We start from the raw sequence: 17,319 nt of genomic DNA, 5'->3' as shown, positions 1-17,319 counted from the left end.
TTTTCTTAGCTCAGTGGGTTCGGATTTGAAGTGAAGGTATCTATTATTATGCGTAGGTTTTCTGTAAACCGTAAATTCAAGTTTATTCACACTGCGTATTATCAATATATCTAAAAAAGGTATTTTTCCATCTCTTTCGGTCTCTAGAGTGAATTGCAGGTTTCTATCGTAAGTATTTAAATGTTCTAGAAAACCTTTAAGTTCACTTTCGCCATAATTCCAAACTGAAATTACGTCGTCCATGAAACGTCCCCAAAACACATGATTAAGAAAATACGAATCTAGGGCCCAATTTTCAAGATTCTCGACGAAAATATTTGCGAGTAGGCCTGATAGAGGTGCTCCCAGAGGAAGGCCCCTTACCTGTTTGTAATATGAATCTCGAAACTGGAAGTGCACGGAATATTTGTTACATAATTTAACCAAATGCATGAGAACATCAATGTCTAGACCTATTGCTGACTCTTCAATTAAATGGTAATTGCTTTCCAGTTTATTTTGTAATAATTGTTCAGATTTTGAAACATTAATACTAGTATGCATAGAAACTATGTCAAAGCTGCTTAATATGGAATTTTCAGAAATGTCAATTTGTTTCAATTTTTCTACAAGATCAACTGAATTTTTGTATAAGATTTTTGGGAGTGAAGCAATGGTTTAAATACAGTGCATAACCATTTTCCAATGTTTGAGATAGGTGATTTTGTACTAGCTACAATGGGTCTTAGAGGTATGCCTTGTTTGTGCAATTTTGGTAATCCATAAAACTTTGAGCAAAATACACCACGAGGGAGGAATTTATTGTACAACTGTTTAGTGATTCTGCCATTTTCTTTCAAAGTTTTTAATTCTTTTATTACTTTTTGAGCAAATTGATCAGTCTGGTCATGGGTTGATTTAACATAAGTGGTTGTATCATTTAAATGCGACTGTATTTTACCATCATAATCAGTTTTATTCATAATTACTATGGAGTTGCTTTTATCGGCTTTAGTGATTATTATTGAGGAATCCTTACGGAGTTTGCTCAAAACTTTTGTGTCATATGATTTTTCCATTGCGTTATTGGGAGAATTAGGAAGTTTTAATGAGGTGTTGTAAAGAGTGTTTGTAAAGAGTGTTTTGTTGGTTCACTGTCTTGGGAAAAAAAGTCCCCATTATTGTCTCTTTTGTTGCTGTATTATGGAAAGGCAGTGTGATCTTCGTCATTATTTACGTCACGCTTATGGGGAGCATTTGACGAAAGATATTTTTCATTTTATTAGTTTAGGGAAAAAACACGCGAACATTATTAATCAACAAATGTTTCTGGAATCCTGCAGAAGGAATAAAATTATTCCTAAATCCTTAAGGCATAAATTTCACTTAAATACTTTACGAGAGTCACAGCTCACACATAAACTACAGCTAAAAACGTTGAATCATATTATTAAGGACAAAAAACACAGAAGACATATAATTTCCTCAGAACGAAAATCACTCGAAAATTTTCTGTCACAGAGCTTGTCCACTGATGATTTTTTGCAGATTGTTAGGATGGAAAGGAATTTATTCCACCATGATTTCCGTGTGTCACAAGAGAGACTCACTAATAAGTTTACGAGGTTGAAATATGAGTCTCACGTGGTCAACCCAGTTTACAATCCTAAGATAAGTCCTGGACCTGCGATTGTAAATATTTCATCTAAAAAGCTTAGCTATGTTGAAGAAAAAGTCCTAGAACAAAGGCCAAAATTTTCGTTTTTACCGAAACAAGTTCCAGTTTCAGACTTGGTAGCATCTTTAGAATCCTCTCTCCACAAATGTAGTGCTCTTGTTTCAAACCCGGATACAGTTAGATCTTGTTTAATTAACACTCTTTACAACACCTCATTAAAACTTCCTAATTCTCCCAATAACGCAATGGAAAAATCATATGACACAAAAGTTTTGAGCAAAAAATTTTCTGAGGCTCTTAACTTTCGGTGATTAAGACTAAATTTAATGAAACTTGTATATTTAAAATCAGCAGGAAAATCCAATTCTTTCGATGTAACTATTGTTATAATTATAAAAGTTATAATTCTCTTAGTAAAGAAATTATTGAGCCGGGTCGCTCCTTACTACGGTTCGTTATCACGAACTGTTTGATACTTGAATAGCCACGCTGGATCGTATTGTAGGTAAAAGAAATCTGTATTTAGCACATTCTGCTTTTCTAGGTACTCTTCCACTGCCCCTGCAGCAATTTTTTTCACGGAGAGGCTCAGGTAGGTGCTCTTCTTGTTTACGTAGTTCTTCTCGAAGATTTATTTTTACCAAAACGACCATCTACAGCAGCCCAGAGGTCTCATGTATATCAATCAATTCTATTAGGGCAATATTTCGTCGGGTCTTTCCTGTTTAGTAATCTCTCTCTTACTCTCTCCTTTATTTTTATTTTTCATATTTTCTCTTTTCCTATTGTTTCTCCTTTTTTAGAATCCTTTCCTAACTGATATATCTCTCTCTAAGTTATTTTTAAAATTATTTTTAGGAATCTTCTTAACTTTTAAAGTCATTGCTTATTTGTCTTTTTTTTCTGATGTCCTTTTGTCAACTTTTGTCTTTCGTGTTTCTCTACTTTCTTGGTTTCTACTTATTTTATTGTTATAATTACTAACAGCTTTTTTCTTTGACCGCATGCTAGTGTTTATTTTGCCTCATCTTTATTTTATGTGTATTCTTTGATTTAGGGTATTATTTATGGTTCTTTTAGTGCTCCATTATTGTGTTGTATGGCAAAAGACAAGCAAAGCTTCTTAAGCCGAATTAGTTTTTTTTTTACGTTTGTAATAGTATTTTAGTATTAATAAAATGATTGAAATATTATGGATTAGCAATTTTCTTCGTTTTAAGCTTAATTTTTATATTCAATTTAAGTTTTACATGTTTTAAGATTTATTCATTCATTTATATTAATATCTGTTGTATGTTTGTTTGCTAGGATTGTTTACTTAATTTCTGTTCGTTTTTGTATTTATTTATTCCTTATTAGCTAATTCTGGTGATTTTAAGTTTTAATTATTATAGGAATTAATATCTGCTGGTCCTAAGTATAATTTGGCTTTTATTTTTCTTTGAAAAATTTCTTTTTTGGAAAGTTTTTTTTAGTTAATAATTTTAATAATGAAGCTAAAATTTAGACTTCGATTTGTGATTGTTGTTTTTAGATAACTGGTTCCAATGGCTGAGTTACACAAGTTATGGTATATTTCTTTCTTTGTTTCTTTCTTTACGCTAAAGTTTGACTCTTTCTTTTAACTCTACAATTTAAAACTGTAGGAAACGTTAGCGTAAAGAGCGGGACATTGAGGAGGAAAAGCCCCTTTCATATACGAAGTAATTTCTGTTCGTTTTAAGTTTCAATGTCGCTCCTTACTTTCATTTAAAAAAAAACTTGTTTTTTTGTTTAATTTCTGGACGTTTTTGAATTAATGCATGTTTTGATCTCGGCTCTCCACACATAAATAATTAAAACGAAATTTGCATATTAATTTTTTTGGGCTAAATGGCTTTTTCATAGTTTTAATCGGAATATTTTGAGAAAAAAGGGGCGAGGGAGGAGCCTAGTTGCCCTCTAATTGATTTACGAACGTTTTCATAAGTAAAAAATATACGTAACTTACGAGTTAAATTACGTAGCAGATTTCTATATTCCTATGTTTTTATTGCGTATATGAGGGGGCTCACCCCTCGTCGATACCTCACTCTTTACGTTAAAGCTTAAATTTTGTCCCAATTCCTTAAGAATGACCCCTGTATCACAAATAGAACCGTAACTGTACCTGAACCGTAAAGAGCACGGCCGTAGAATACATAGTTGAAATTACTAAAAATACGTTAGCGTAAAGAGCGAGGTATTACGAGAAGGTAAACCCCTCATATGCATAATAATTTCTGTTCATTTTAAGTTTTGATGTTGCTTCTCACTTTCAGTAGAAAAAACTTTTCGTATTTATTTTTTCATTGTTTTTTAAATAATGCTGGAAAATCCTGCGCCCCCTCCATTGAAAGTCTCTTCCACATGAGAAATTCCTCCATAGAAAATGTCTGTACACTTCCCAGTAACCATTACTATGTAAACACAGGTCAAAGTCTGTAACTTGCAACCCCTCCTACGGGTACTGCATGGGAGTAAGTCGTCCCCAAAGACAGCTATTAGGTTTTTCGACTATGGTGAATAAAATTGCTATCTCGGAATTTGGGGGAAAATGAGCATAGGGGGCCTAGGTGCCCTCCAATGTTTTGGTCACTTAAAAACGGCACTAGAACTTTTAATTTCCGTTAGAATGAACCCTTCTGTCACATTCTAGGACCACTGAGTCGATACGATCACCCCTGGAAAAAAAAAAAAATAAATAAACACGCACCCGTGATTTGTCTTCTGGCAAAAACTGCGAAATTCGACATTTTTCTAGATAGGGGCTTGAAACTTCTACAATAAGGTTCTCTGATACGCTGATTCTGATGGTGTGATTTTCGTTAAGATCATATCACTTTTAGGGGGTGTTTTCCCCTATTTTCTAAAATGATGTAAATATTTCCAGGTTCGTAACTTTTGATGGTAAGACTAATCTTGATGAAACTTATATATTTAAAATCAAAATTAAAATGCGATTCTTTTGATGTAACTATTGGTATGAAAATTCCTTTTTTTAGAGTTTCGATTACTATTGAGCCGGGTCGCTCCTTACTACAGTTCTTCACCACGAACTGTTTGATACTCAATCAATTTTTCTACCAATCATGGTTAGTCCCTCATACCTTCCTTGAAACAAATAGACTTCCCCAGCTGTGATATTGGATAAGGTTTAACAAGAGAAAAATTCTCAAATTCTATTTATTTTCAAAGAAATTTTTTTTTAAGATACATTCTTTTGGCTTGGGCGCAGCAACTTCCAATAAGCTACATGTAAAATTCTACTAATAGGAAAATACTGTTGAACTCAGTTTAAGGTCAATACAGAGAGATACGTCTTATATGCAATTCTTTTTAAACTTAGATTTCTTCATCCCCACACCACCCTGCAAACGTTCCAAATATGTTAAGGTTATTTTAATTATATGAATTTTATCAGCTTTATTTATGAATAATTCACTGTATATTTACATCAAATTGGAGTCATAAATAAGACTGACCTCATCTGCTAACCAAATGAGTTATTTCAAGTTCAAAGAAGCTTATAATGAAAGACTAGATAATTTTTTGGTCGACTTGAAAATAATCAATTTGCACAGCATCCTGGCTTAGTCCCTTGCTTCCCTTTACATATTAAAATCAATTTTATTTGCATATATTTTTCCAACCTTTTGCATTGGTAATTGAGACAAATTAATTAGGTATTTTATATAAATATAGGGCAAATAATGACATTATTCAGTCTGAGATTAACTCTGTTATTGAAAACATGTCGTTTGTGCAAATTTTTGTGAGTATTTTATGAACAATTTTGGTATATGCTAGACTAATTTCAGAATCACAGCAGCTATGGGTATTGATAAGCATTCTCTTCTAATTTAAGCCGAAATATTAGTTCTGGCTAAAGTCCAATAAGATTAGCCTATTTACAACATTGGCGATCTCTATATATATTTTTTTTAATTTATTGAGTACTTTAATTTTTCTAAAATCTTTAAAGATGTATATGGACATATATTTGTAATTAAATTTAAAACATGAATACCGTTTTGATATTGCTTTACCCCTGAAGCTAACTTCAAAATGAAACTTCGGCAAGTGCTTGGTTTTTTAGATACTAATTTTTAAAACTTGGCAATAGGAGGCTTGTCTATCCGAATTGTTGTTCATTCACGGCATCATTTATTTATAATTGGAAAATGAGGATACCTTGTTCCCCCTTTTTTTTTATATAGAATTAAGTTTTTTAACTTAGTTATATAAGAGAAACTTCACTTGCGTGTAGGTAGAACGAAACATCAATGTTTTCTAGATTTCATCAAGTGTTTCAGTTCACGGGGCGGGGGCTGCTTTTCAAGTTTTAGGTACTCTTTACTAAATACTGCATCTTGGTCCTTCGGATAATCCCCGAAAAGTACACAGATTCATGCTGTGTAAACTAAGAAAACTTTTAATTTTAAAAGTTTCAGCTATCTCACCACTGTAAGTGGAATAGCAATAGTTCGATCTCTACATTTTTTCTTTTTTGGTAGATGGAATTAATAACAATAGATTGGAATAGAGAAGACGCAAAATGAAGAAAGAAACAAAGGTGGATATTTGGTTATATAATAGGTTTTACATCCATTTTGCCTATTGTTTTGTTATGAGCTCAACTTCGCTAAGAATAACTCCTGTGAAGTTGTGCAAACCACTTTGGCACCCAACGTGTGAGACATATCCCTTAAATGTAGTTTTTTCAGGTTTTTGCTGTACTTGCTATCACTTCTGGTCGGAGTTTGCCAATATTTGAAGACATTTTATCCAGTAATGACATACAAATTTTGAGTCCCACCCTGTCTTCAGGCGCTTTAGAGATTGATGATGCACAAGTACGTCTTTCCGACATTATAAAGGAAGATGCCGAATCACCAAAAGCAGATATAAGCATACAAACTACAGAGTCACCTGTTGAATTAAAGGACATTCAAGCAGAAATTGATCTCTATTCTGCAGAAGAAGCTAACTCTGAAGTAGACACTTTTCCATTGGTAAAAGATAACCATGTGAACAAAAATACTGAGGACTTAAAAACGTTCGATAAAACCCAGTTTTTCAATCTGTTCAATACTTTCGAACAACAACAATACAATCAGCCAACTAACCCCTACTATTCTCTTTACCAGCCAATCCTCACACCTCAGTACCGCCACAGTTATCAACAGCCAACATACCGAACAGCTTATCCTCAGCTTTTTCCCCAGTTGTCGCTCCAGCAACCCTCTAATTATCAAACCTACGCTCAGCAATCAAAGAAACCATTGACAATTCACTTTATACAGATTCCACAAGCTGGTCAACCACAATGAGTTGATGATCAACACCGAGCAATTTGGTCAACGTAATCTTCAACAGCCTATGTACTTGTTTTAAAATCCTTCGAGATCTTCTTTTTCTCAGTTTTTAATATATTTCTTTTGTAAATAAAACCTTGATTATTTATTGTAAATCCGGAAGGTATTTTAGATATTTTCTTTATTTGATTTTAGTTCATAGACTCAACCTAACTGCGCACAGTTATGGCAAACTTTAGGTTTGACTGTTCAACAAAAATGAATAGCAAGAAGTAATTCCTATGTCAATAAGTAAAACCTATTTTTCCCAAAAACATACTGTTACATGCATGTATACGAACAGAGGGGGATGTCCTGGGGGATTGGTATTACAAGGGATGCTTAAGAGGAACAAAATCATTCAAAATGGCTAGGGTGCATACCCCACTGTGGGGATTGGGGTGCTTGGGAAGAGTTTGACCCACCACGGATGGATCGTAAATGTTCCAAAATAAGATGTACTTAGAAATAAACCTTTTCTTGGTTTCACCCATCAAGGCTTGAATTTTTGTACACATAGGCTGCGGTATTTTAGATCCTTTTTCTTCTAAGAACGTGATAATACCAGCAGTAATAAACAAGGAGTGGATATGAGAGGGGCTGCTTCCTCCTTAATATCCTTCTTTTTATGATGAACTTTTGAAAAAGGTTGTGATACTATTTAGACGACCCTTATGTTTTAGTATTCGTTTTTAGAGATTTGAGACAAACGGTTGAACTTTCGCGCAAAGAGCGGGGTATTGACGAGGGGTTATCCCCCTCCAAATATAGAATAATTTCTGTTCGTTTTAAGTTTAAATGTTGCTCCTTACTTTTCAGTAGGACAAACTGTTTTAATTCAATTTCTGATCCTTTTCTAATAGTCTCAAGGAACCTCCCCCAATTCTGTGGAAAATGCTCCTCCAGAATAATTACTCCACAGAAAGTTACTCCCGTTTGAAGTTCTTCCGCCAGGAAATCACCCCAGGAAAATTCCGTCCTTGCTAATAATTCCTCCAACAAAATTTCTTACTTAAGATTCCGCTTGAAACATTCTTCTTAGAATACTTTCATTTGAAGAAACACTTAGTTTTGAAGTTTTTATTTGATCTTTTGATCCTTTTAAGGTTATGGGAAAATCCCCTTATGTGGAAAGCATTTACCGTAGCCCCCCCCCACAAATTGGAAAGTTTCTCCGACAAAAAATTCTCCTGGTGACCATACCTCATGGAGAATTGTGCGAAATCCCCCGGATGTTTGCATGTTTTTGGATGTTTTCCTTAAAAATACACTCCAGAATCTACAATCCCAATAAAAAAATCCTCTCCGTAGAAGATTCATCTCCAGTAAATCTCCACCCCTCCCCAAAAAATGCCGGTGTGCATACCTATAACAAATACTCTATATAAACAATAGGCAAATTTTGTAACTTGCAGCCCCTCGTCCGGCGGTGCTGGGGGTTGATGTCATCTCCAATGACGTGGTTATTGAACCTTACAACTAAACTGAACAAAATGGCTATCTCAAAATTTTAATCAGACAACTTTTGAGGAAAATACAGTATAGATGGGGGCCAATTGTCCTCCAACTTTTTTGGCTATTTAAAAAGAGCGCTAGAACGTTTAATTAACGTCCAAATGAACCCTCTCGTAATATTCTAAGACTATTGGTTCGACACGAAAAAAACCCTCTACAGTAGGGTTTTCTGATACGCTGAATCTGAAGGTGTGATTTTCATTAAGATTCTTTGGCTTTTAGGTGGTATTTTGTCCCGAAAATTCGGCAAACTTCCCTGACTCATAGTCTTTGATGGGCAACACTAAACTTAATAAATATTATATATTGGTATCAACATAATTAGTAATCCGTTTTTTAGAGTTTAGGTTGCAGTATACCCGCGTTGCTCCTTACAGTGGGTTAGCACGAACTGTTTGAAAAGGTTTGTCACTCATTCAAAAAAATCTATAAAATGACGAAATTATCCTGGGTCATCCTTGCTTAGAACCAATTAGATAATATTTTCCCATCAGACTGTCTCTAGGTCTCTGGAGGTTTTACCTTACTTTTATATTCTTGAATAATTCCATGAAGGGATATTAGAAGGCTGTGATCTATTGGTCAGTACAGAGGAATAGACCCCATTTTTCCCAATATCTTTTATATTGATGCTTTACTCTGTCACACAGAGCTTGATCCCCCCCCCCATGCTTCTTTGGATCCTTCTTGACTTGGCTTGTTCGTACTGGGAAGGTATCCAAATGCTAACATCCTGTGGGGTTTCTTAATTTGCTCCTCTGAAACACCTTTGGAGGTGTTCGCATCTCTTCACTCTTGTCATCTACATGACAAATAGATTCCATATCTATTTTCTCTTTGATTAAAAAATGAAGCCAAAATTCATTAAATGATAAAACTTGGAAGAAGTAATTACTCATTTTTTATCTACTGAAATTCCAATTACGATATCAATACCTTAGAAACTTCAAAATAAATCAAACCAATGGAGAGGTGGTTTGATACGCATGCAAAGCTCTAAGGCCATACTTATATAGGGATCGCACAAAAAGCGAAGCGCCTACAACACTAACCTCAAATTTGACATATTCTAAGGTCTGCGGAATCAATGTTAAATGTTTTCCACAAGGAAAAGGCTTTTATACGGTATTCTAAGGTAAAATTTCCTGAATACATACCGTAGAATACTAAATTCTACGGACAGTATATAGCTTTATCCAATATGCATCAATTCATCCATGAATTTTGGTGACTTTTTGACAGATTTCATGCTTATAGCGTGCATCAAAAATCAAGTACCTAGATTTTATTCTAATTGTTTTAAGGAACAAAAAATATTCACAATACTGGAGGTACGAGTTTTCTTGACCCAACAATTTCAGAGCTGTGGGACCAATATCAGTAGTTCTTCTCTCAACCATATTATCTTATAGCTGATTAGGCAGGAATTAGGTAAAATAATTCTAAAAGAATAAAGGTACTTACAGTCTGTGAGCAATATGCTTAGTGGCATAAAAACAGAAAAATGGAATACGAGCAAAGCCAAATTTTTACTTATATTTTAAACAAAAAAAAATATTACAATTCAAAATAAGATAGACGTACAATACTAACAAAGCATTACTTTGATACACGTTAATAATAAAAGGAAACCTTCCTATGGTAATGTTTTTAATGCAATCCTTACGTTCCTCTCTGAATTCCTATTGGATATGAAACACTCACTTTCGTTAGAAAAGTAGGAAAAAGTAAAGTCTTCTTCCCCCTTCCACAATATTATGTTTACGACGGATCGAGGTGAAGACTGTCTCATCAGTTGACAGGTGATCTCCTCACATGTAGAACCCAGAGAGACTATTGTCAAAAAATCGGAAAATTTAGTGAAGAACGATCAAGATAGGTCACAAGTTCGGAAAAAATAGAAAACTGTCAAACTAATGGCTGACAGTCGGCCCTGGGCTTTACAAGGATGAGTGAATACCAGCCTTGTATTATTATTCTTAAATATTCTAACCTTGATTAATGGAATTTTTGTGTAAGAGAATTCTTAACTTAGGTTTTCGTAAATTCTAGAATAATTCGTAATGCTGGCAGTGTTGATTTTCCGGTTTGAAAAAACGATATAGATAGGTTTACGACCTGAAAAAATGTGTTTTGAGTCTTAATTTTAGAAGAAAATCATATGGATGGTATCGAAAATACTTCAAATTGTTATAACAAATTTTGCTGAAGATGAATGTTTGGGCTATATATTTTAAAAAACATTTTACAGTTTAATTTGACTTCAATAGTGTAAACTAATTTGCCGGTACAAAAAGGCAAAAAGTTTTATCGAATAAAATGAAACAAATTTAAAGTTCATGAAGAAAAAAACGGTATTCCTTTTCACCAAAAGAAGCAGAGTTCCCTGTTACTACACCTTAAAATTATCATTAGTTAGAACAGAATCAAAATATAGGAATAATCAAACAGTTTGTGGTAACGAACTATTAGTAAGGAGCGACCCGGCTCAATAGAAATAAAAATCTAAAAAAATAGAATTTGATACCAATAGTTACGTCAAAAGAATCATATTTTAATGCTGATTTTGAATATATAAGTTTCATCAAACTTAGTCTTACCCATCAAAAGTTACAAGCCCGAGAAAATTTGCCTTATTTCAGAAAATACGTAGAAGCACCCCTAAAAATCATAGAATCTTAACGAAAATCACACCATCAGATTCAGCGTATGAGAGAAATACTTTATAGGTTTCAAACTCTTATCTACAAAAATGCGGAATTTTGGATTTTTTTTTGCCAGAAGACAGATCACGGATGCGTGTTTATTGCCTTGTTTGTTATTTTTTTTTGTTTTGTTTTTTTTTGTCCCAGGGGTGATCGTATCAGCCCAGTGGTCCTATAATGTCGCGAGATGGCTCATTCTAATGGAAATTAAAAGTTCTAGTTCCATTTTTAAGTGATCGAAAAAATTGGAGAACACCTAGAGCCCCTCCCACTCTCGTTTTCCCCGAAGTCACCAGACCGAAATTCTGAGATAGCCATTCTATTCAGCATAGTCGAAAAACCAAATAACTATGTCTTTGGGGACGAATTACTCCCACACAGTTCCCGTGAGAGGGGCTTTAAGTTACAAAAGTATTTTACTGTTTTAAAAAGTGGAGATGAGAGAAAGAGTCCCCTCCTCAACGCCTCGCTCTTTACGTTAAAGTTTTTTACTAATTTAAAAAGTAGAGTTGAGAAAAATAGCAAAAATTTAGCGGAAAGAGCGGAGCGTTGATGAGGGAACAGCCCCTTTGATATACGGAGTAATTTCTGTTCGTTTTAAGTTTTAATGTCGCTCCTTACTTTCAGTTAAAAAAAAACTTGTTTTTTTTATTTAAAACATATACAAGATGAATTCCTTTTGGTATCCGGTTCAAATTATTGTGTTATGGTGTATAAAATAGATAGCAGCTAAGCTAGGGTAAAAAAGAACAAACTTCTATTGGTTCTACTGATTTGAGCTGATCCTTCAAAGAATCTTTCGCCTGGCTCAGCTACTTTCTATAAATATCAAAGAAGGTATGTGTAAAGGTAATATATATCTATATATTATCTCTGGGAGTACCCATGCTGCTGCCATTTTCATTAGAAGAAATAAATGCGTCAGGACCTATTCGGAATTGAACAATGCTGCTTGAAGTCTGTGTCGTAGAAAACGATCGGCCGCTTACTGAGATCAATCTTTTTTTCCTTTCTTCCAACGTGCACGCAAAAGACACCAATGTTTTATTCAGATGATTAGCTTCAAGTTCTTTCTGGAAGAGGGTAATAACATTAAAATACGTATAAATATATATTCTAAACTTTTATTAGCTGCGTTACTAAACAATACAAAGAATAAACGTTAATCTGAATATAATATGACAATAGTCTTGTACACTCCACTTTTTTCTGTTTCCACGAAACTAGATAATAGTAACAGATCCAGCCAACAAAATTTTAACACAAGAGGCTTCAACGTGCTGAAGAAGGTTTGAAGAATTTATTAGGGGGCAAAACTGAATGCTGAAAACAAATACAGGGGAGCGCAGCCAAAGAAGATGTACCGAATTTTCTAGTTGTCTTGTTGTAACATCAACCTGACCAGAATTTCTCTTCGGGTCAAGATTTATTGTGGATCCAACAATATGATCTGCACTAGAGGCAACCGAAGTTGCCACCAGTTTTAGATTATGGAGGAGGAGCTGCACTGAGGCTCCTCCTTTGCCCACTAAGTAAAACAACCTAAATAGATTATATCTTTTGCGGTTATGTCCCTAAAACCAAACAAAATGTCTCTATTCTCAGCCACAGCAGACCACCCGTGCTCAAGGCAGGAGTGGGGAAGAAAAATCCTCTGGTTCTGCCAAACAGCCTTATTATATTCAACAAGCTGGCCCAAACTTTTGTTCCATAGAGTCCAAAAACATATCTTCCCACGTAAAATATATCTCAATAATATAGTGGTTACTCCCTATACAAACTCACTTAACAACTCTCTGAAAATTATACCTAGGCATGGATGATAAATTATAGACACTGTTTAAAAGATAAGAAAAGTTACTGTTTAGGTTAATATCTATATTAGATCTGACTGCCAAAAATAAACAAACTAGAATAAATTACCCATGGGGTTTGGAACCAACTAGCGAAGCCCGCTGCTCTGCCGGAAAAATGAAAGGCTTGATTTTCCTGTGATTCCACATCCATGAACGGTTGGGAAAATATCTTAGCCAGAGGATTATATTAACAGAACAAAAATATATTTAATGAATAGCTAGGGCCAGGATGAAGCAATTAGCTTAAAAAGGGAATAATATTAAGCTTGAATAAAAGATATATATCTGATAATTAGGGCCAGGTCCCCCAAAATTCTGGGAACACAAAGCTAAACGATTCAAATAAGTCTGCACTTCATCTGGCAGGTTCCTTATCTTCAAGACGTGCTCTATCAGAAACTTTGCATACTCGTGACACCCTGCAACTACAATGAAGAGTAGAATTCAAAGAAGGTAAAAGAATAGCAGACCATACTCCTGTAAGGTGAATAAATGCGAAGCAATAGAATCCTTAGCTCTTTCGCTGAGCCTGCTGTAGTCACGTAAATATGCGAATATCTGAAAACCAAATGTCAGGCATTACACTTTACGTCTAGTCAGTCCTTTGTCGGCTTTAAAATCTATGGCTGTTAGCAGAGCGACGACATTGATTTTCGCGCAATAACGTTGCGTCACTAGGTATTTCTTCCGTAATTTTTTGCTGGGTGCATTAGCGTAGTGCAAAGAGGTTGTCAGAGCCGAAAAAGATTAGGGTTGCCTCAATGTACGTAGTGTAAGGGGTGGCAGGCTTGCAAAATATTTAGTATTGAATGAAGTTTAGCAATTTCAGGCTGATGTGGATAAATTGAAGAGCTCAAAAACCCTTAATACTCGCAAAAACAAATTAAGGCAAGGTAAATGTGAAAAGTAGAAAGGTGACATAATGCTCCCTCTCTACTCTTGTTATCTCTCATTGATAGAATTGGATCTGAAATTGAGAATTCGACTGAAATGAGAAATATTCTGCCATAAAAAGAAAATAAAAAAAAAAATCTCAAGAAAGCTTCCAGAATAAAATTACACCCAATCTTTTTTTATTATTTCAACAAATACGCCCTTTCTGCCTTTAGCGCAAGGAATATTGAATGCGCCACTACTTATTCGTGTTCAATCCTTTTTCCCCTGGATTTCGTTTCCAAAGCTTCCTCAGATCATGAAACTACTTTCTAGTGATTTTCCTTATTATAGTCAGTTTGCTGTTTATTCACTTTGAACAGTGAAATGCCAAAAATGTATTAAAAGTTCACTAAAGGTAATGTCTCGTAATTTTCCAAAACAAACATTTTTGATCCGTCAAATTCTTTTGAAGAATCAGCTACCATCCAGCTCAAATATTCCTCTGTACAAGTTATACACTAGCCCTGTTGACAAATGTGGATGTCCATTTTCGGCAGGGGCTTTTAAAACTTTACTGGTACTACTCAGAAGGATCCAGTATAGGGCTTAAAGGATAATTTGTAGCACTGATTTGACACTTTTAAATCCTCTAGGCTTAAGCGAGAAATTTGGGACGGCTTCAATTATTCAGAGCGCCAGATTCTGTGTCGTGCACCCACCCATGCCCGAAGGTAAAAAAAAATGCTGAGGACGGATCCTAGGGTAGTCGACCATGCTGAAAACGAATATTGTAGGGCACTTCCCTCGTCAGATTCAGCATGCTGACTTCCATAAGATCGACTCTCCGGTGTCCGTGAGCTTTCCTGTTATAGTTAAAGATGAAAATTCATCTTCCATTAAAATATTTTCATTGAGTGGCACTAATCTAGCAAGCTTAAAGCCATTTACAATGTTAGTTTGGCAGAAGGCCGTTGGATATGCTAATCCAGCTAAAGAAGCAGCATCATATATTATGATAGGCTTTCCAGAATTGCTTGGTAGTAAGCTTATGAAAGGTCCAAAAATAAACCTGTCGAGTGACTGTATTTTGTGACTGCTTTGGAGATGAAACATTAATAAATGTATTCCGAAAGATTTTGCCAAAGTGATTGTTGGTCACATGACTCTTGTGGCGGTCCATCAGAAGAGTTACTGGTGTAGCAGCTTTGTTGGCTTGCTCTGCTTAATGAAACATTCCAGAAACTCTAGAAATAGTTGTTCCCTGGACCATCCTGACAGATTAGCTGCTCTGATAGTGCCTAGTGGTGCACCTATCAACACAAAATCTTTAAAATTGGCCCTGGGAAATATTACCATATGTGGAATGCTGATGCCAGCAACATTTATAGTGTAAATCCCATTGAGATTTTTTTTTCTAAGAGACTTCTTTATGTCTGAGTTAAATATCCCTGCCACTTTGTTCTAAGGTCATCTAGGCTGCTTAGACAAAAAAAAGGAGAAGTTATAAGCATAATTTCATTATAAATATAAATTGTCTAAATGATGCTAAATAATTGACATTTTTTCAATTACTCATGCTTTTATCCATCATGCAATAATACGTTGTACCATTGACTGGTCAGAGGTAGAATATTTATTGTAGTCAAAGGTACAACATACCACAATTATTCATTAAAAGCATCCATTCAAGTATGGGCTGCAAATTTATGATTTAAGTACTATGCTATTTATTTACTCCAAAGATATTATTGACTGCAATGTAAAACTGCGAAAAGTAGGCCTAAATCTATAAAAATTCCTGCAAATTCCTTTCCGAAATAATATTCTGCTAGACTACAAATGGATATATTTTTCAGCTAAAAATGTCAATTTTTGCATTAGATGTTTATTTTAGAAACATGTTTTTAACTTTCGGCTAATAACTTTGGGTATTGAGTTTGTGTGATGGACCATCTTAACTAAATATATTAAATGACTTGACCAAAATGAGGTGTAGAGTAACGTGGGCGAACTTTCTGAATCGACGTGATACCAAGATCCGGTATTGACACCCAAGAACCCGAAAACTACAAGTCGATGCTTTGAGCCATTGTTCTAACAAACCGATCATGTCCCATAAAATAACTTTTTATCTGCCTAAATAACACTAATTAACTGGTGTTTACCTTTACTTTGATAGTATCACTTCAGGGTCAATGTTTTTCCATCTACCAGGAATGATTAATTATACCTGCTGTTACGTGATAAAAAAAACTTCCCGCTAGGTAGCAGGCTACTAAAAAAATTTCTATGATCTGGTACACTCGCTAAAAAAGTTGTAGATCCCCCAGATACAATAATTTAAACCTTTTTTCTTAGCTCAGTGGGTTCGGAATGAAACGGACTTTCTCTTTTAATATGAAAAAATACTTTATCTTGAAAAAATTTCGAGTTTTTAGCTTTTCTGTTAGAAACTTTTTGAGAAAAATCTGATTTTTTTTAAAAACTGCAGTAAAAAGTGTACTTTTTTTTTAACAAACAAAAATCATATTCGTGCAGCCCCAATTATCTTCTTTCTATTGACGTAAGAGTATACTGGATTTGACCAATCTTATCTGTAAAAAAAAAATTAGAATCGTCGAACCCCATTATAGGCTAAATTTGGTGTTTTTGGCCTATATCTCATAAACGCCCCAACGGCGAACATGCGCCCTATGATATTCATTTTCAGCATGATCGACTACCATGGGATCCACCCTTAACGTTTTTGTACCTTCCGGCATAGGTACTAATCGCAATAAGCGAGATACATAATCTGGCGCTCTGACTAAATGACTCCTTCTGCAAGTTCATTCTCAACTTTCTCTTGATGAGCTATATCTACATGTACTATCGCTTATGGACCCAATAGCGCAAAACAATGAGAGCCACGATATGTTTAGATTTCCTACAAGAGGAGAATATCCCTACTGGGTACTTGAAGAACAGCTTTGTAGGACTCTTTACCACCATTTGGAATGGCCTTCCAAGGGACCTTATGGCAGAAAACCCTTCTGGTGATTTTTTTTTATAGGAACTGGGACAAACACAATTCCAGGGAGAAATCCTAAGTAAATGGTTGACTATTGCCCTGTCAGGCTTTGGGTCTGGGTGGCCTGGCCCCATTGAATTTCTCATAATTTTCTGTTTTACTTTATTTATATAATTGCTGACTTTATAGGACTATGATTTAGCAAGGATTGCGAAGTAAAAGTTGACGCATATTTGGGAAGAAAGTGCAGCAGCTTAGGTTTTGGTAGGCATCTCCGCTGCCAAGACTAACAGAATTCAGCTTTCAGACCGCTCATTGAAGAGGA

General features: G+C 34.9%; 2 protein-coding genes across 5 annotated transcripts in view; one reads left to right on the top strand and one right to left on the bottom strand.

The window, feature by feature from the left end:
• The first annotated feature begins 5,416 nt into the window (after nucleotides 1-5,416).
• Nucleotides 5,417-7,127, top strand: LOC136040242 (uncharacterized). The gene is made up of 2 exons (XM_065724448.1): nucleotides 5,417-5,450; nucleotides 6,403-7,127. The coding sequence occupies exons 1-2, from the start codon at nucleotides 5,430-5,432 to the stop codon at nucleotides 7,006-7,008; spliced, it is 627 nt and encodes a 208-aa protein (XP_065580520.1). The 5' UTR covers nucleotides 5,417-5,429; the 3' UTR covers nucleotides 7,009-7,127.
• Nucleotides 7,128-10,065: 2,938 nt separating this feature from the next.
• Nucleotides 10,066-17,319, bottom strand: part of LOC136039864 (dynein regulatory complex subunit 2-like) — a 67,418-nt gene continuing 60,164 nt past the window's right edge. For all 4 annotated transcript variants that reach the window (XM_065723801.1, XM_065723804.1, XM_065723805.1 and 1 more), the window contains one exon: nucleotides 10,066-12,325. In XM_065723801.1, coding sequence (XP_065579873.1) covers nucleotides 12,113-12,325 — 213 coding nt within the window. In that variant the 3' untranslated portion in view covers nucleotides 10,066-12,112. The remainder of the gene's footprint in view (nucleotides 12,326-17,319) is intronic.

Source organism: Artemia franciscana, chromosome 20 (assembly GCF_032884065.1).
Source record: "Artemia franciscana chromosome 20, ASM3288406v1, whole genome shotgun sequence".
Taxonomy (NCBI): Eukaryota; Metazoa; Arthropoda; class Branchiopoda; order Anostraca; family Artemiidae; genus Artemia; species Artemia franciscana.
Note: the sequence above shows the minus strand (reverse complement) of the source record. Positions and strands in the feature narration are given on the sequence as shown.

Bases quoted from the DNA above. Each gene is read 5' to 3' on its own strand.
- LOC136040242 (XM_065724448.1), top strand. From the start codon at position 5,430: ATGTCGTTTGTGCAAATTTTT. The intron at 5,451-6,402 runs GTGAGTATTTTA...TAGTTTTTTCAG, and splicing joins TGTCGTTTGTGCAAATTTTT to GTTTTTGCTGTACTTGCTAT.